Below are 20159 nucleotides of genomic sequence, written 5' to 3'. Positions count from 1 at the left end.
CCTCTTTATTATTTACACTATTGAAAAAATAATATCTACAGAAACCTGCAATATTTAAGCATATGTGGATGACAAACAACTCTACCACTGATTTCATCTATCAGAAATATAACAAGCCCAAAGTAATGTTAACAAGGATTTGGAAACCCTTAAGTATCTATATCCTATGTCTTTACAACACAATTTAGAATTAAATTCTGATAAAACCAAAGTACTTTGTATTGATTCTATAAAAAGAAATGAATAGGTAAAACAAAATCTTTTTCTTATTTTACAAAACTGTCATATCATTTGCAACGAGCGCAAAAATTTAAGCCTTCTGATAAATGAGAATCTGCGTTTTAATGAATACATTAAAAACTGCACTAGAAAAGCATTTGGCTCCCTAAAACTCCTATAAATCAAAAATCAATTACGGGAAACTAGTACTTTCACGTTTTGGACAATTCGATTTTATATAATTATGAACCTTGCCTCTGCAGCACCGAAAAAAATAAAATACAAAGGATGCAAAACGGATGGTGCAGACGAAGTAAAAAATTGAATAATAACAAAATCATGCAAAATATTTGAGTGCAAATGGTTAGATATGTAACGGCGTAGAACTCTACACTTAAAACAACTTTTGTGCACAGACTCCTAACAACCTCATGCCTCTTCATCTCAAAAAACTAAATTCTGTCCAAGGAATAATGTACATAATGTCAATATAAGCAAAAAATAAAGAATGTACTGTCCCGCACTGTATAATTTTCAACTACAACTCGATTAATCTTTACATATCGGAAGAAAGTTAAGAAAATTAGTCTTCATAAATTTAAATATAAGCTGCAAAAAACTTTCTAATGAAATTGGCCAATAATAACAATAAAATGTATAACTGTTGGGTGCAGCTGTTTAAATTCTATGAATTAGCATGTAGTGAAATAAAAATGTTATATTTTTTTATTTTTTTTTTACTTTAACTGTAACTTAACTTTAACTTAACTTAATTGTATTTTGGAGGGATAAGTTTTTTTTTATTGTTGTTATTTGTTGTGGTGATTCAGGTCAGCTGATAGATATTTATGAGTTTAGGAAGGGTATCCTATAACAACATATATAACCTGTGGGTTTCTCAAATCTGTCTAAAAAAATAATGTATTTCTTTTCTTATTCTATAATTATTAACTTTCATTTCTTCAATAAAGGTATTATCTAAAAGTATCAAAATTATTAATTTAATTTTTTCTCCTCGCCATTTTATTTTAATATCTGTTCATCGACCTTTGTTTTGATTGTCGTAAAATTAGTATACATATATATCTTTTAATACTATATTTTATAGTACAGTATATTACCTAAAAGGAATTTAGATAAGCTACCTATATTGTATTTCTTATTAATAATTATGTGATTAACTTGATAAATAAATATATTAAGATTATATTTTTCCGAACTCGCCTGTGCGCAAGGGCCGACAACAAATAAACTCACAATAAAATTCGGTTTCCACGCCCCATTTCTCACCTGATTGGGACTTTTCTCGCTCAGCGCGTCCATGCTCTCGATCCCGCTGTCCTCTCCTTGGCCTCCGCTGCTGCCCGAATTCGGAGACCGTCCCGCATTTAATTGTTTGTCCCGGTCCTGATCTAGTCCCGTTGACGACGACTTATCTGGTACATTGCACTTGTCCGGCTCCGGAGATTTTTCTTTTTGCGGGATCTGCGAAGAATCTACTGGACTCTTTGGAACCTAATGAAACATTTGAAAAAATATCAACCAAATAATCAATGGCTACGTAAAAAAAAGGTGTTTCCAATCAGGGATTTTCAAACACGATTTTTTTTCAAATGAAAAGTATTTGATTGCTTTCAAAATCTAAAAAATAACAATGGCAGCGTCACAAAACAAACAAGATTAAAATTTGGTGAAATCTACATAGAATTGTCGGAAAATTTTTAAGCAAAGTTGTCAAATCAACTCCTACATAGGAAATTATTCGTTACATTTTATATCTATTCCGTAATTCGTTTTCCCCTTCGATTTGAACAATGTGACAACATAGTAAAATAAAATTGTGTATTTGACGCCGGGATATTCTTAATCTGATTGGCTAACCAAGGTTACCACTATCATCACGCCGACTGCGGAGGCGCTCTACAACAATTACAAAGGCGCATGGGCATCTTTATTGCCCTTTCGATTTTTTTTTGATCTTTTGTGGTTTTATTGTTGTTGTTATGCACTCGTCATGTCGTTATTATTATATAATTATTATTTATTATATTTTAAGGTTTAAGTAAACTTATTAAAGGTATAAAAAAAAATAATAATGTAAATTTCAAAAAAGTAACAAATATAAAATATATTTAAACAGAATGAACAAGCCTTATTTCCTTTCTTGATGTCACTATGTGGTCGGTGATCACTAAAAACAATCAGCGGATGTGCTGCCACAATGTATCTGACACCATTCAAGTTGTGGAAACTCTCGAAAGAAAGTAAAGTGATCCATATAGTAAAGAAGAAGAACAGTTAGTAGAAGTTCCAGAAATCCATCAACATTCTAGATTTTATAGACCCAGTTTTGAAAAACCGTCAAGCAAAAGGCAAAGCACGATCCAAAAAAAAAAACTAAACGACTAAAATTGAAAGAAAATCAATTAAAAACATTCATATTTTCAGCTGGAAATAATAATACATTCTGATGAGGCTTATTGAAATTTAAGTTAACAAAAGGCTTTACGTGAGTCCTAAAATGTACCCCTTTTTTTACACCCTAACACTGCGGAAAAACTTTGGGTCTGAGAGGAAGAGGAAGCATCTCAGACCCAATGTGAAAAAGACCGAGAAAGGTCAAGTGCGACCTAATTACGCCGTACTACAGAATATTTTTACAATATTTTGACAAATTACTAAACTATTTTTGATGATGTAGAATATTGAATATTATATTCCAATAATTCTGATAAATAATTATTAATCCGCAAATCATGAGCACTGAATGAATCAAATCAACAAAATCGAATAGAACAAGTTTTTAACTGTATAAATCGTGGGAGTGAGCGCTAAAAATATCGGATACAAGCTTTGACAGCATTTTTATGGTCAACTAATAATTTTGAACCAAATTTGCTAATTTGCCACAATGAAATGTTATACATCGTTTCAAAGAGAAAAAATAATTTTAATATACAAATGTATAGAAGTAAAAAAATATAGTCCTCCGTTTGGAAAAGAGAAAGACGAAGCCTTTGGTTATTGTTTTAGGGTAAAAACACACGAGGCTGTTTGCAAGCGGTTTGCGCCGCGACGGTTGTCGCGCCGTGGTCGAGCTCGACGTCTCGTTTATGGGACTTGTGAGCTTTGAAACAGACGGCGCCGCCTAATTCCATAAAACGCGGCGTCCGACGCGCGTACCCTGCGCGATACCATGGGCCGCCGGCACGCCGCTTGGTTTTTATTGCTTTAGCGGTACTACCGCGGCATATCATTTACTTATCTTATGTGTTTCAAACCACACGTAGGGTTTTTTGGTGCGTTTTTTTTTGTGCAGTGTTGAAAATTGTTCATTTATTATGGAAACCAGGGAATTCAACATAGAAAAATTAATTACTGAGGTTCAGTTGAGTCCAGCGATTTGGGATATGCGTGATGATAATTATTCAAACAGAACAAAAAAAACAGGCATGGGAAGAAGTTACTACAGAATTTCTAAGCGCAGCTGCTTCTGTTGAGGAAAAAAAAATTATAAGTATGTACATATTATATGCTATAAGTGGGTACGTTTATTTTAATAATAATGATATAATATACATATATAATATACATATAGTTTATATTGATTCGTTTTGCCATTCTAGTGGATAAATATTAACAAAATAATTTGCAAATTTATCTCGGCCATTTAATGCCCTTGGATTCCCTCTGCTAAATGAATCAACTGTCAAATTGTCATACGTTGTTCCTGCTTCAATGTTATCGCTACGGTTTCCATCTCTGACTCTTACAAAATTATGAAGAACACAACAGGCTTTAATTATGTCTTCAGCTAGATCGATCTGTACATTAATGGGTCTATGAAAAATGCGCCATTTATTAGCCAATATACCAAAAGCACATTCAATGTACCGTCGAGCTCTGGATAATCTATAATTAAAATTTTTTTTGTTGTAAGATAAGTTTGATCCACCATAAGGCCTCAGCAAATTTTCTAATAGAGGAAATGCTTCATCACCTACTATAACAAAAGGATAATCTGTAGTAGCATCTCCTTCGATCGGTGCCGCTGCAGGAATATGTAGTGTTCCGGTAACCATTTTTTCAAAAAGTGTAGAATTTTTAAAAATTCCAGAGTCACTAGATTTTCCGTACGAGCCCACATCAATGTATATAAATAAATAATTACTATCACACATTGCAAATAGTACCATCGAAAAATAATTTTTATAATTATAAAACATAGAACCACTATTAGATGGCCGTATCAGTCTAATTTGTTTGCCATCAATCGCACCTATGCAGTTCGGAAAATTGGAATGTTTCTTGAATCCCTCAGCGATTTCCATCCACTTTTCGGCATTTAAAACTGGAAAAGCCATTTGCCTAACATGCGCCCATAGTGCTTTACAAACTTCTTGAACAATCAAACTTGCTGTAGATTTTCCAATTCTAAATGCATAGTGCAAATCCACAAATGAACAACCAGTTGCTAGGTACCTGAAAAAACATAAAATTTCGTTAATTTTTTAGGTCCTATGCTACAAAAAAAAATGGAAAAATGTCAGGGACAGATATTCCAAACACCTTTCCGAAAGTAAAGGCAAATCCGGGCAAGGCCGGAAATGAAAAACCCCATATACGTTTGCCCAACAGCTCTCATTTTTGTCGGATGTGGTCCAAAGAAGAGCAACAGAGAGTTCGCTTGATGCAACACATGAATTGGCAGCCACAGACGATGAGACTGCAGCCACGCCTCAGGAAGCTACAGATGGAGATGCATCGATAGAGTCACCAGATCAACCAAATACAACCAGGCGTGAATCCCGAAAAAGGCAGCAGCAACAGCATCATGATGAAGGGCGCATTAAGAAGAAAAAAAATGATTCGGTAGAAACAGTTTTGTGTGAAGCTCTTCAAACACACACCGATGTTCAAAAAGGAAAACTGACGAAAGAAAAAGAAAGTGTGGATGATGACAAGCATTTTTTGTCGTCATTGTTGCCATTTTTTTTTTTAAATCCAGTTGATAACAAGTTGTTGGTCAGAATGGCTTTATTAAATAGGCATGTTTGTCCACCTCCACACCAACATCATGCTACTACATTCTCCGAACCACCATCATGGTATACACATTCATTGCCTCCACAGAATTCACTACCACAACAACATCAACCAACTTTAACACCACACCTTCCGAATCAGCCAGGGCCTTCTGGGCTACAACGAGTTGCGCCACCCGTATCCCAATTCTCACCATATTCTCTTGATGGTTCAGAGCATATGAGTTTATAGGCATATATGTTTAATTTATTTTTTTTTTGTTTGTGTTTAAATATATTATTTCTATATCTAGTTAATTTTTAGGCGTTTTTTTAAGACTTCCATTGAGTTAATACTATTTCAAGTAGATGTAGAGTAGGTAACTAAATCCTCATTAGGCAGGCAAACGGGGTACAACCAATAATTTAATAAAGACAAAAATTGTAGAAATAAGTATAAATTCATCACCTACCTTAAAGTTATCAAAAGCCTTTCTTCCACTGATATGCTTTCTCTCATAGTAGTATTAGCTTTTGTACATGGCTCTTGGATCAATAAAAGTAACTCCTGATATGATTCCTTTGACATTCTGGTGAAATTTAAAAAATTTTCCGGATCTTCACAAATCTCCTTATAGATGGTATTGAAATATCCCTTCTTGTTTCTTTCCATAACTATGGGATGTATCCATAGCTTACCTTTCGTTCTATTTTTTTTTGGTTTTTTGCGTAATGCCAGTGCCGATGCCGTCAACAAAAACAAAAAATCATCTTCACTGTCGTAGTCCATTTTGCTCACGATAAATAAAAAACTGTGAACTGTACGCAAAGCTTGGCAACATCAAACTGATCTTGTAATTTTTCGTGCCGTTCGTAGTTGCGAAAGCCGTCGCGTGTGTTTTAAGTCGAGCGGCGGTCCACCGGCCGCCGTCGCGGCGCAAACCGCTTGCAAACAGCCTCGTGTGTTTTCACCCTAAGGGTAATTCACCCTAAGGGTAAAAACACACGAGGCTGTTTGCAAGCGGTTTGCGCCGCGACGGTTGTCGCGCCGTGGTCGAGCTCGACGCCTCGTTTATAGGACTTGTGAGCTTTGAAACAGACGGCGCCGTCTAATCCCATAAAACGCGGCGTCCGTCGCGCGTACCCTGCTCGATACCATGGGCCGCCGGCACGCCGCTTGGTTTTTATTGCTTTAGCGGCACTACCGCGGCATATCATTTACTTATCTTCTGTGTTGCAAACCACACGTAGGGCTTTTTGGTGCGTTTTTTTTTTGTGCAGTGTTGAAAATTGTTCATTTATTATGGAAACCAGGGAATTCAACATAGAAAAATTAATTACTGAGGTTCAATTGAGGCCAGCGATTTGGGATATGCGTGATGATAATTATTCAAACAGAATAAAAAAAAAACAGCCATGGGAAGAAGTTACTACAGAATTTCTAAGCGCAGCTGCTTCTGTTGAGGAAAAAAAAATTATAAGTATGTACATATTATATGCTATAAGTAGGTACGTTTATTTTAATAATAATGATATAATATACATATAGTTTATATTGATTCCACTCTAGTGGATAAATATTAACAAAATAATTTGCAAATTTATCTCGGCCATTTAATGCTCTTGGATTCCCTCTGCTAAATGAATCAACTGTCAAATCGTCATGCGTTGTTCCTGCTTCAATGTCATCGCTACGGTTTCCATCTCTGACTCTTACAAAATTATGAAGAACACAACAGGCTTTAATTATGTCTTCAGCTAGATGCCGCCAACAAAAATAAAAAATCATCTTCACTGTCGGAGTCCATTTTGCTCACGATAAATAAAAAACTGTGAACTATACGCAAAGCTTGGCAACATCAAACTGATCTTGTAATTTTTCGTGCCGTTCGTAGTTGCGGAAGCCGTCGCGTGTGTTTTAAGTCGAGCGGCGGTCTACCGGCCGCCGTCGCGGCGCAAACCGCTTGCAAACAGCCTCGTGTGTTTTCACCCTTAAGCTCGCCAATGAATATAAAATGAAATAAAAGTATAAAAATAGCTATCCAAAGTTACAACCAAAATGGGGCACCAAGGAATTTTAAGACAAACTACTTCATAAATCACGTGGATTCCGGTGGGCAATATTTTATGCGCAAAACGTGTGTTTTTACCCTTAAGGTAAAAGCTAAAGGTACGAGTTGAATGATACGAATTTGCGTTTGCCCTTTCAAGGACCACCACTTAAATTATAAATTTATGAGAGTGTAAAAACCAGTAATTCTTAAAAGTTGATCGACTACATTCCGATTTAGTAACCCAACTAGCAATTTTAAATCCAAAATGATGGCTTCTAAAGGTTTTTTATTGTTTTATGTAAGTTTTTAGTTTTGTTCAAGTATTATTTTTATTTTAGGCCTGATGATGCTCTAACTAGAGCGAAACACGTGTAGCCCGTTTAATTACATGTTGTGAGACCGTGAATTTGTGTTTTTCTTTGTTTTTCGTCAATTTAGCAATTTTAGTTACGGCTACAACATTGTTTGACTATATTACTTTATTTAAGTAATAAATCGGTAACTGGTACCCAAAAAATATCTTATAAGTTTAAATAACTGCCAAGTAAAAAATAGTAGTAAGGAATACGTAATATTAACTTAATACTTGACTATATAGGTAACTCTGATGGTAGCTGATACCGCTTAGCGACCTGACCTAATTACCTTTACAACGTCGTTACTATAAAGTAGAAAATATTGGTCGGTGGGACGATTAAATGGGAACTTTTAAGTAAGCGCGATGACGAAGTTAAATTTCAAGTTCTTGCGACTACATAGGAACATCAAAATATTACCACGCAGTAATACACTTTGAAGTAATATTATCAGTAACAAGGCCGAAATAGTTACCCTTATTTCTTCTTTAAAGTAATATTTACCACCTTGGCTATTAAAGCAAATTACCTTTAAGTAATTATTTCTACTATGCAGTAAAATATACTTTATAGTAGCATTTTTTTGAAATAATTTACTTGTTTCTAAGTCATTTTTACTTTGAAGTAACAAAAGAAACTTCTTGGTAACTCTAACAACAATTCGCCATATTTTTTTTAATTATTTGACTCCATTTTGTGAAAAGGTATTGCACGATTTTATAAATTTGCTAAAATCGGAATACTTTTACATTTTATGCAATTTTTATTAAATTATAAACTTCTTATAGGAGTAAAGAGGAGTGAAAAAAATTATCTACCTTCTTTAAAAAATTAAATTTAAATATTTAGACTTGGTATATTTTTTTGTTAAAAGTCATTATTTTAATGAGGCGTTCTTTATTTTCGTCCTATATTGCCTATGTTTAACAGTAAAATTTGCTTTACATTTTTCCACTCCGGTAAGCGATAATATCAGCTATATTAAATACAATATGAAGTAGATTAACCCCGATACAACGCCATCACTTAGAATAAAGACGGACATATTTGTGTTGACATTATTTGTGTTGACAAAGAAAGAGAATCAAAATGTTTGCATAATATTGTCTCAGTAACTAGCACTGCACAATTACTACTTAATGACATCCCGAAAACCACTATGGGACGTTAAAAAGAAGTTCCCGGGACGATAGAATTACGTATTTGCTACAGCAAAATCATTCCCAATTTTCGTAAAAAAGTGGTAAGAGAACGGTGCCTAAACGGTTCCCGCGACTAGTAACCACAACTTTAAAGTATTCTTTATAGTCGCGATTACGTAGCTGTTGCCAAAAATGCTAGTTGGGAATCCAACCTTAATCGTTTTTCAGATATGAACAGATTAAGCAATTTTAAATATATAATTAAAAATGATTTAAAATACACATAAAAGTGAATAGTTCTTACCTTTTCCCCGACACTACCGATTCGAGCACCCTCGCTTTGCACATGTCCGACGATCTCGACGGTCCGGTGGGGCGGTCGCGGAATTCCCTTCTCCCCAATCACAACCTCCATTAAGCTCTGCTTAAACTTCGCCTCCATATCGACATCGATGGCGGTCGGCAAGGCGACCATTTGCTGTTGCGTTTTTTTATCCGGCGGCGACGGCGGTAAACTGGACTTGGGCGAGGTGGCAAACAGTTTTCGCGTATTGTCCTTGATTTTGAAGGTTTCCTTTAGTTTGATCTATAATATACAAGGTTTAAAGGGTTTTGATCGAACAGGACTTGGTAGGAAAACCTTTTAAAGCTATTTTAGTTATAATATAAAATAAACGGTTTGTTTTATGTTCAACATATACAGGGTTATTCCTTGATACTTTTTCTAACTGTGTATAAAACTCTGTATAAAACAAATTTGCAAGAGTGACTGTACACGTAGATCTAATAAAATGCAAAAAGACATTTGTACAACTGCATATATTTTTCATCAACAAAGCGCTTTCGACTAATAAATAGACATAATCAGTGCTACCAAAAAGGTGTAAAGGACGTAACTTCAGAACTTCACTAAATTTATCAAATTTACGGGTCAAAATTTAATAAAAAACTCTATCCCTAAATGGGTCAAAACGTTTCACACTATTTAAACAAGCATATGTCACAATTTAAAATTAACCAAATTTATATTGTAATTTAAAATTAACCAAATTAATATTGTAATTTAAAAGTTCAAACATAGAAAACAAAAACTATCAGTTAAAAGACTATACAGGGTATTACAAAATTCGGTGCAAATATTTTAAGAGCGTATTGATGGAGTCAAAATAAGATTTTTTTCCCTATAAACATGTATCCTAAAATGCTTCCCCTCAGAGCTACACCCCGCGCAAATTGCTTGAAGAAAATCGATTCTTTGGAACCATAACTACAGTTATTCGTCAAATCGTCTGAAACTTTGCATGTCCCCGTTTTTTGGGTGCTCCTTTCATTTTCCGTCCCAAAAATGACGTAAATCCAATTTAACGGGATGACTCAAGGGACCTTATCCTTCTGATGGTCCCTATCCTATATTTCCTATAAAAAAATTAAAAATCTAGCAACACCATCTAGTTAGCCATGAAAAAATCTAAAATTTCCGTCACTTGCATTTTTTCGATATAATTAAGCGTTCTCGAGAAAATCGCTGATAAGCGAAAAGGAAGCATTATTAATTAATTATCTTGAAGCAGTTTGCGCGGGCTGTAGCTCTGAGGGGGTGCGTTTTAGGACACATTTTTATAGGAAAAAAAAAGTCTTATTTTAACTCCAACAATAGGCTGTTAAAATATTTGCACAGCATTTTGTAACACCCTTAAATTCTTAACCCCGTAATATCTTAATCCTTTTTCTAAATTTTATGATTAAAGTGTGAAGTTTATTTAATTTCCTGTGCCGAAGGACAACACTTCTTAGTTCTTCTTAGCTTGTGTATAGTAGCGCCTGTCATGAAGGGAAATCTCTTTATTGATTTCTAAGAAAGTCAAACGCATACAATTTTTACTCTTGACATTGACTAAAATTTTTTAATCTTTGTCGGGATCAAATTTGTGTTTAGGGAATTTTATATGGTGTCCAAAACGGGGACTTATTAGGATTTTTTAGGCGTTCATCAATCTAATATTTAATAATCTAAGTTCTCCCAACATACGAAGTTTTACGTTCACCACAGTTTAACTTGTATACACCAGTTTTTTATAATTTATTAACTTTGTCTTTAGAATTGAATAAATTATTATTTATCTTGTGAGAGAACTTTATACTAGGGACATGATCTTTAATTGCTTGGGAATATTTTTAGTGAAAATATTATTTAAAAATGGAATACAAATATATTTTATAACTGTCTTTTGTGTTAAATAGACACAGAATTTCTTCTTTTAACTTTTTAAATCTTATAATCAATAAAGTTGACGAATTAAATGAATAAAGAACTGATGGTGAAAGTGGTGTATTAGTCAATCTGTGAATATACGACTTGAAAATTGCTATTGATTGAAAGTTATAGATAGCTGAATACTTTTTAGAGAAGATGTTAAAGAGCTCTTACCCATGAAAGGTTATTATGAAATAACTGAAGTTATGTCAGATAGACTTTGGTCAAGATTTTTTCCATTTTATCATTTACTTGTGTCACTCATTTTGGTTAGTTACATTGAATAGAATTGTATATTTTGGGAGTTTGTGTTTAATACGCTTGACACTCCATTGGCTTGGAATGTTTTTGGTTCAGAGTCTTAAAGGAATATTTCTAAAGAATAGAGATACTGTTAATTTTACCAGTACAAGAAATCTGAACTTTTATGGACGGATGCCATGACACGGACCATAGCATGTTGACTAATCTTCAAATGTGTTTGTGTATAAGTATTTTCCTTTTTTACACACATTTACTTTAATGACAATAAAGCATTGTCATTAAAGTAAATGTGTGTAAAATGTATTGATTAATTGGTTAATCTCTTCTTACCTTATCCTTTCTGAGTTTCTGCGGCAACACCGCAACGGTTCCGACATTGGTAGAACCGAGAACCGAAGGAACTGTCACGGTTCCCACGTCATCCTCCAGCCGTTTGTCTCCCTCCGATTGGCTGAGACGCCGCCTCTTGTCTTCCCCCAAGAGAGCACCGTTCGCGTCATGTTTTTTATTGTTGGCGCGCACCAGCTCAGAGTCGGACCCTCTGCGCTCTTTCTGCTTGTCCTTGTAGTGATTATGCAACGAGTATTTCGCGTTCGTCGGCGATCCCGGATGGTCGGACAGCGTGGCCAAAAGATCCTAAATAAACATATAAATTGTTGGCTTATGAGATTTAATATTATTTGTAGGTATTGGATTAGACCTGTACTGCGGTCAACTCAAAACAAAATATGCAAGTTCTATATCAAATAATCGCAACTAGAAGGTCTAAGGGTGATTAGTTCAATGAAGTAATTCACAATCATCAAGGGTATTGTAAATCTTGTTGGCGTTTCTAGATCCGAGTAATGTTAGCAAAGAAATATCAGCAATGGCACTAGCAAGATCACGAGGAATGACAGCGTGCGCGGCACAGAATGCAAGGGAAGGTAAAAAACAGCATCGTTGCTGCAGTTGTTTATTCAAAATGATTTATCAACTATTAACCTTAGCTACTCTGCAAGTCATTTGAGTAACCCAACGAAATTAAAGAAATTAGAATTAACTTCTGATAAAAGAAGAAACTAATTTAGATACGTTCAACATTTAAGGGGTAAAAAATACCGTTTCTGGGGATTAACATTTAAGATTTTTTTAACGTAATATAACAGTATTTACCCTTATTTACTATAACCCGACATATTATACAGTGACCGCCTAAAGTTCCGCATAAATTCGATAAAAATTAGAGACATGATTTTTTGAGACGCTCGGATCTGTCGATTTTTATTTTAAGTTGCGCATTATTTCACATAAATTTGGAATGATGAGAAACAGGGTGGAACAAAGAAAAAGATATGACGTCATCGGTCATTTTTTTAAATGGAATGCTATATTTTTTATTTCATTTATGAAATATAGGCGAAATTCCAAGTTTCGTATAACACACCTTATCTCAAAACTCAACTGTTTCAGAAATATTTACATTTAACCGACAAGAAAGCAAGTAAGTAAGTCTATTTACAAATTAAGATAAAATGGAGGTATATATATATATATATATATATATATATATATACGAATATATATAAAGATTTATATATAAAGAAATGTGGCGGTGCGCTGTCTTGCTGAAACCACAAATTATCTGTCGGGACAGCAGGGTCTTGTTCGTCTGGGTATAGGGAAGCCAAAGCAGGGATAAGATCTTCTTGAAGAAAATTCAAGTAGCGTTGTCCTGTTAGGTTTTCTTCGAAAAAGTATGGCCCTATTACTTTATTTTCCACTATACCAGCCCAAACATTAATAGATTTACGGTACTGTGTATGAGCCTCAGTTGCCCAGTGTGGTTTTGACACTGACCATTACCGATAATTTTGCCGATTTACGACACCGTTTAAACAAAAGGTTGCTTCATCCGAAAACAAAACTCGTAATACAAACTGACGGTTATTATTGCAACTGTTCATCATTTGCTCGCAAAATTGGTTTCTTCGATCAGGATCGTCCTCAATTAATTCGTGTATTAGTCTAATTTTATATGGGTGGTATTCATTTGCTTTTAAGACGCGTCTTACTGACGTTCCGGCTATATTATTATCAACTGAAATTTGTGAAGTTGCATTGTTTGGATTTTCTTCGATGGAGAGCAGAACGTTTAATTTTGTTTCTTCAGAAATTTTTGGAAGACCTGATCTTGGCAAATCCCTAACATGACCTGAAGTTATGAATTTGTGCTCTATTCTACTAAAGGTTGACTGAGAAATAGGATGGTTTGGGTATTTGGCATTAAACTTTTGTTGAATTGAATTTGGCGAAACTTGCTTGGAATTTCGCCTATATTTCATAAATGCAATAAAAAATACAGCATTCCATTAAAAAAAAAATGACCGATGACGTCATATCTTTTTTTTTGTTCCACCCTGTATTAAAAAATTTATGTGAAATAATGCGCAACTTAAAATAAAAATCGACGGATCCGAGCGTTTTCTCAAAAAATCATGTCTCTAATTTTTATCGAATTTATGCGGAACTTTAGGCGGTCACTGTATAGGTCAAAGACTGTACAAAACTGCCAAAGATCAAAACCGCCATAAGATAATCCTATAACAGAATATGGGGAACAATGGTGCTGCAAGAAGGGCAATCCAACTTGCAATGAAGAGAGCGAGCAACAGACTCATAGGCCTAAAACCAACATGCTGTGTCAGCGATAAAATTACTGAGGCATAAAAACCACTGCGATAAACTGCCAAAGCTGTGAATTTCCTAACAAATTTTGGGCAGCCCGCCTTTCAGGAAGGGGAAGAACCTACTGGGCCACTACAGGTAACAACTGGTAAATGTAGCAGGGCTGCCCACAGGCCACGTGCCCTACAGAAAACACCTACACAGACTCGGGATTATAAATACACCGCGTGTTAGGGAAGTGGTAGGGAAGAGGAAGAAACCACCCTTCACATTCTTTGCTTCGGACCAGATCGACGAAGCTAAACCTCACCAGAGAGGATAAGAACTTCACCACTGGGCAAAATACTGGACTTCTTAGAAGCAACAGAGCTGAACATCTGGGAGTAAATCTATGGGACACAATAGAACTGCAACAGAGCAGACCGTAGTGCAGGGAACCAACTGGTGCCATCCAGCGCGGAAGATTTAGTGGGTCACCGGTCACGGGTCTCATACTACCCGGGGTTTAAGAACTACCGGTGTTCATAAAGAATTTCTTCACCGACAAATAAAAAACCCGATATATTTAAAAAAAAAAACTAGAATAACATATATAGTAATATACAGGGTAACCTATTTGTTATGCGTGACTATTGCTATTTCCGAAACTTTAGGAGATACGAGGGCAGTTAAATTAGAAAAGTTGCCAATTTTGATGCTTATTCTAAATCTTTTCACAGCGTTGGAAAATTTTTATTAGTTCGTAAATTACAGGGCGATTTATAAAAAACGCCAATTTTTATTTTAATTATTATTTCCAAAACTATTGATTTTAGAAACTTACTACTATCAACTTCTTTTTTTTTTTAATACGGACCTGCATTTTTTATAACTTGTTTTAAAAGAATTTTTTATTCCCTTTAAAATGATGTATCTCATTAAATACTTATTCATTCATTCATAAATGTTTATTCTTTTCCTCATGATTTAAAATTTAATTAATTAAAAGCTTAAGCTTATTGAACTAGTAGTTATTTGTGTTAAACCCTAATCTAAATGTTAAAAAATTTAGTTTTAAATTATGATACTTATTGATATTATCCGTTCAATTTAGTTGGCTGTGTCAATAGTTGAAGTCTGCGTTGTCATGGTTACCAAACAAAAATAATATTTTTGACAGAAGTCATCAAGGTTTCGCGGCAGTTTTTATTTATGTTAATATTTGCTCGAAAGATCGCCTGATATAACACCCATGGAGTTGTCCATATGGGGTTTTATTAACAACCAGGTTTATCAAACTACGCCTTAAAATTTAGAGGACCTAGGTTTAAAAATAAGAGAAACGTGCAATAAAATTTCATTTCATTTAACAAAATTCAAATAAAAATTGAAACCAATGCGTGCAAATGTTTACAAAATATTGAATAAATAAATTGATGACAGCTAAAAAAATTGTACACTCTTTAAAGGTTAAAAAACCAAGTCATTTTGTGTCTAAAATGGAATTATTGTTACTATTATCACTTTTATATTATTTTAGCGTTTATAAATATTTTTAAATAACAACCAAAAAGATAAGCTTTTTACTGTATTAATAAGTAATTAATTTACAATTTAAAAAAAAATCAGGCCTGCATTAAGGAAAAATGCCTGATGATGGTTATTAATAATCGAAACGCTGGAAAGCGTATGAGTGAAATACATCATTTTAAAGGGAATAAAAAATGCAGGTCCGTATTTAAAAAAAGAAATTGATAGCCGTTGCCAAGATACCAAACGTCATAAAAAAATTAAAGATGAAGTTTTGTAGAGCACAAAAAATGATAAAACTTTGTAATTAAAAGTAAGTTTCTAAAATCAATAGTTTTGGAAATAATAATTAAAATAAAATTTGGCGTTTTTTATAAATCATCTTTTAATTCACGAACTAATAAACGGTTTGCAACACTCTAAAAGGATTTAGAATAAGTATCAAAATTAGCAACTTTTTTCTAATTTAACCGCCCTCGTATCTCCTATATTTTTGGAAATAGCAATAGTCGCACATGGCAAATTGGACACCCTGTATAATAATCGATGGTTTGGCAGTTGTCAATGTGAAACGGTGTTGACATTTCTTTTCAGTAAAGTTTCGCAATTCATCTTGATCGTTTAAAGCCAGGACAACGCTTCTAAATGGTGGAAATTTACTTTGAAAAAATATCTCGGTAAGTAATAATAATCGGCCTAGTGAGTAAGCAATTTGTACGGTTGTTGATCGTTTTTGCACTAATTTTACTTTTCAGATTCAAAACCATTAATAAGAATGCTTAGAAAAAGTCAAAAACATGATTGAACTTGTGATACACCGTTAAATTAGGAATTAAAAGGCATTTTTAATATTTGATATAGAAAAACCAGGTCCGTATTTGAAAAAAAAAGTTATATAGTGGACCAAAGACGAAATGTCGGACCTAAAGTTTAATAACGGCATCTTAAACAGGGAAAACAGTGGCTATGAGAAAGTGTCAACTCGGAATTTGTTAGATTTGAAAGCGGCATGTTATTGAGGACCCAAAGCTGCTAAATTTTTCCCATTTAACCAACTTTTTATCTGCCCTCCTTATCTTAGGCACTTTGTATAAATAAACGGAATAAACCAGCGTATTTAGGAGCACTGTGTAAACTTTTATAAGTTACGAAGTTAACACATGAGATGAGAACTAAAACTTATGATTTTGCATTAAAGAAAGTTGTATAGAGCCGACATTAATCGCCAAGACTATTATCAAACTTACCTTGTGCTCATGATTGCTCTTGAACTTCTTGATTTTCTTATGTTCCTCGCCACTTTCCTCGTCGCTCGCGCCACCCTCCTTCTTGCCCTTGCCTTGCATTTTCCGCGCCTTTTTCACCACGGGAGTGCCGTCCGGATTCAGCTTGGTCTTGTTTTTAATCACGGCCGAGTTACGACCCCGGAGGGAAATATGAAGGGGCGGCACTCGCAACTCTTCGGCTCCGCCCACAGGAGACGCTCCCGACGGCGGCATGATCGAAGTGGTCGCTTTTTTCGGTTGTTGCGCGTGAATAAAACTCACGTCCACCTTGTAAGCTGTGTTGATTGGTTCGTTTTTCTCCAGTTTCAGGCGAAGCTTGATCTTTTCGGTCGGCTGTAATTAAGGAATACTGGTTTACAATAGAAATTAATTTTGATTTTCTAGATTTAAAGTGGGTAAACTAACAGTTAGGTCACAAGAATGAAGTTTTCAAAAAATCCTTATAGGTCAAGATAATAAAAACCCTTTCCTACTACCGTGTGTAAAGGTAATAATTTTACAGAAGTAAAATGAGTAGTAACCAGCACTCTGCGAGGTTTATGAAGTTGATCTTTACAATGCATTGTTACGGTTACACTATTGTGTAAAATAAGTCAAACATGGTACAATTGATGCATCTCTAAAAATTAGTTTGCTGCTATCCTTGTCGTAGATATTATGGTATTTCCTTTGCATGCAAATAGTCCCGAGTCATAATAATAATTATTATTATTTGCTTTAATTAATTTAAAATGATAAAGAGACAGAATATAGAATACACATAAAAACAAGTCATGGAAAAAATCACATATTTCGATAATCGAATTATAAATCACTCATAGTAGTTGTGGAACGTGTATTTGCAACATCGCAAGGCATATAACACCTTTATCGGCTGATCACTTGGTGACAGATAATTATTTTTGTTTTTATTGATAAATTGCCAGTAGTCAGTATTATTTTAAGCACTGAATTATGTTTACGATGAGATACGGCATTAAAAAAAAAGTCAGTAGTTTGGAATTATTCTAACAAACTCGATGCAAAACAAGCCGTTTGTAACATATGCAAGAAATTTTAAAATGTTTAGGTGGAACCCTCAATTTAAAACAACAGTTATTAAGAATATACCAAACATTATCGCTAGAAATTTCAATGCCCGAATCAGATGATGTACAAACATCGAAAGATCAAACAGTAAATAAATCCTCCGTCTCAGTTTAGTATTGGTATCATTCGATTTCTATACCAATACTAAACACTAAAATAGAGAGCACGGCCTGACTGAACATTATTCACCATCATATGTGGAAAAAGACGACGCGACGGCGACGTCCATTGCCACGGATCCTATCGCATCGGAGCAGGAGCGCGTTCATTCGGCGCTCCAGCTTAATGTAATTTTGGCAAGCGAGGTCGATCGGAAGGACTCGGGAAATCGCCCGATGTAAGTACGGCTCCGTGCGCTATTTTAATACACACTTATGCATTGTTTTAGTTTTGTTTTGTAGTCGATTGCGTTTGACGTGTAATCAGTTTTCGGTTTGTTTTTAATAAGTAGTGAGAGCGTTAATTTGTGGTTTTTGATATTAGTTGCTATTATTAATTATTCAGAAAACTGTTTTTTTTAATACCAAGGAAACCATTATTTTTGTGTTGTAAAATGTTAAAAATGGCTTCTAGTTCTAGATGTGCCAGTGAAAAACAATTGGACTTAAATTCTGTTCAAAATCTAATTGAAAAAACCTTTTCGTCATTCGATTTAAATACTAAAATTCAAGTTAAACGGTTAGGAAGGCCAACTCCGGATTTAAAATTAAGTCAAACCTGTTCAAAAAAGAAAGAAGGTCGGTCTTTTGTGAGGCATTTTCACGCAAGTACCTATGCCAAAAATAAATGAATATGTGGATGCAATATCAAGAATGCCCTATTTTTGTTTCCCGTGCGTAATATTTTATAATCCGCGTATGGATAAGAGCTGGAGCCGAGCAGGGTTTACAGACTTAAACCACTTACAAGAAAAAATTAAAAAACACGAATTGTCGAAACTTCACTTGCAGTGCTGTACAGAACTAGTATTACTTGGAAAGGCTAATATTGCTCAGCAGTTAAGAAGATGGTGAGGAAGAACAGGCATATTTTAAGTAGACTTAGAAGTTGTGTTAAATTCTGTGGCGCTTTTGAATTGGCCCTTAGGGGTCATAACGAAAAAGAAGATTCCTCAAACCGTGGTATTTTTAAAGAACTGATAAATTACAGTGCTGAATTGGACAACGTTTTAAAAGAACATCAAAAATAATTCAAAATGACATTTTGGATTGTATGTTGACAGTGTGTAAATCGGAAATTCGGAAAGAAATCGATAGTGCAGATTTTTTGTCAATTCAATGTGACGAGACGACAGACATAAGCAATCACTGCCAAATGGCAATAATATTGCGGTACATGAAGGGGCATACTGTACGTGAGCATTTTTGGACATTTGTAAGGGTTCATGATAAAACGGCTAGTGGCTTGGCAAACATAATTCACGAGGAAATAGATCCAATTATAAAAGATAAAGAAAATAAATTAATAGCGCAAGCGTATGATGGGGCTAATGTTATGAGCGGATCACACGGAGATGTTCAAGCAAAAATTCGAGAAAAATATACATTTGCATATTTTGTACATTGCTATGCCCACCAGCTGGCCCTTATTATACTGGTAAACGTAGAAGACTGGATGATAGTGATAGAAAAAGTGTCATCGCTAAAGAGGTATGTGATATTATACTCGTAGTTACCTAAATTAAAGACAGACTTTTATACAGGGGATATTTAGAAGCTAATTTCCTTCTCATGAACACTTCATACATGGCATTTAACAATAATTTTCCTATTGAACTTTTTAAAAATGTTACCGTTTTATATCCAATGCTCTCAAAAGAAAAACTAAAAACAGAATTAGAAGTCATATATTCGAGAAGTGATTTTTCTCAAATGGAAAGCCTGTCGTGCATGTTAGTGTGCAATCTGAACGGTGCTTTTCCACTCTTAAAAGACTTAAAACGTTTCTCCGCAATTCGATGACTAACGACAGGCTTAATGCCCTAGCAATGGTGTCAATTAATCGGGAGTTTGTACATGACATTCCAAACTTCGATGAAAAAGTTATGGAAATATTTATTAAACTTAAAAATAGGCGCATGGACTTTGCCTTTAAAGATTAAAAATATGTAAATCTTTTGTAAATATGTATATTGAATATATTATGTATAAAAAAGAGTATACCTGTAGTATTTTATCTAATATGAACTGGAAACCTAAAAATGAAACTTTTTGAATGATAGCTAATCTTTGCAATGGCATGGCAATATAAACTTTGATTTAATAAAGGTAATTTAATATACATATTTTCCATCTA

General features: G+C 34.4%; 1 protein-coding gene and 1 long non-coding RNA gene across 5 annotated transcripts in view; one reads left to right on the top strand and one right to left on the bottom strand.

The window, feature by feature from the left end:
• The window catches only part of LOC126750368 (uncharacterized), a 90371-nt gene that overhangs the window by 27976 nt on the left and 42236 nt on the right, over window positions 1-20159 (bottom strand). For 3 of the 4 annotated variants that reach the window (XM_050459966.1, XM_050459967.1, XM_050459965.1), the window contains exons 11-14: window positions 16737-17108; window positions 11644-11949; window positions 9100-9381; window positions 1477-1734 (exon numbers count right to left, since the gene is read on the bottom strand). In XM_050459966.1, the coding sequence (XP_050315923.1) occupies window positions 1477-1734; window positions 9100-9381; window positions 11644-11949; window positions 16737-17108 (1218 nt within the window). The remainder of the gene's footprint in view (window positions 1-1476; window positions 1735-9099; window positions 9382-11643; window positions 11950-16736; window positions 17109-20159) is intronic. The other variant, XM_050459968.1, reaches the window with a different exon arrangement.
• On the top strand, window positions 16054-16612 carry LOC126750373 (uncharacterized). The gene is made up of 2 exons (XR_007665696.1): window positions 16054-16166; window positions 16245-16612. It is a non-coding gene; the product is annotated as an uncharacterized LOC126750373 (long non-coding RNA).

The sequence above is a fragment of the Anthonomus grandis genome, chromosome 2, assembly GCF_022605725.1.
Source record: "Anthonomus grandis grandis chromosome 2, icAntGran1.3, whole genome shotgun sequence".
Classification (NCBI taxonomy): Eukaryota; Metazoa; Arthropoda; class Insecta; order Coleoptera; family Curculionidae; genus Anthonomus; species Anthonomus grandis.
This window is presented reverse-complemented; position numbering and strand designations above follow the sequence as displayed.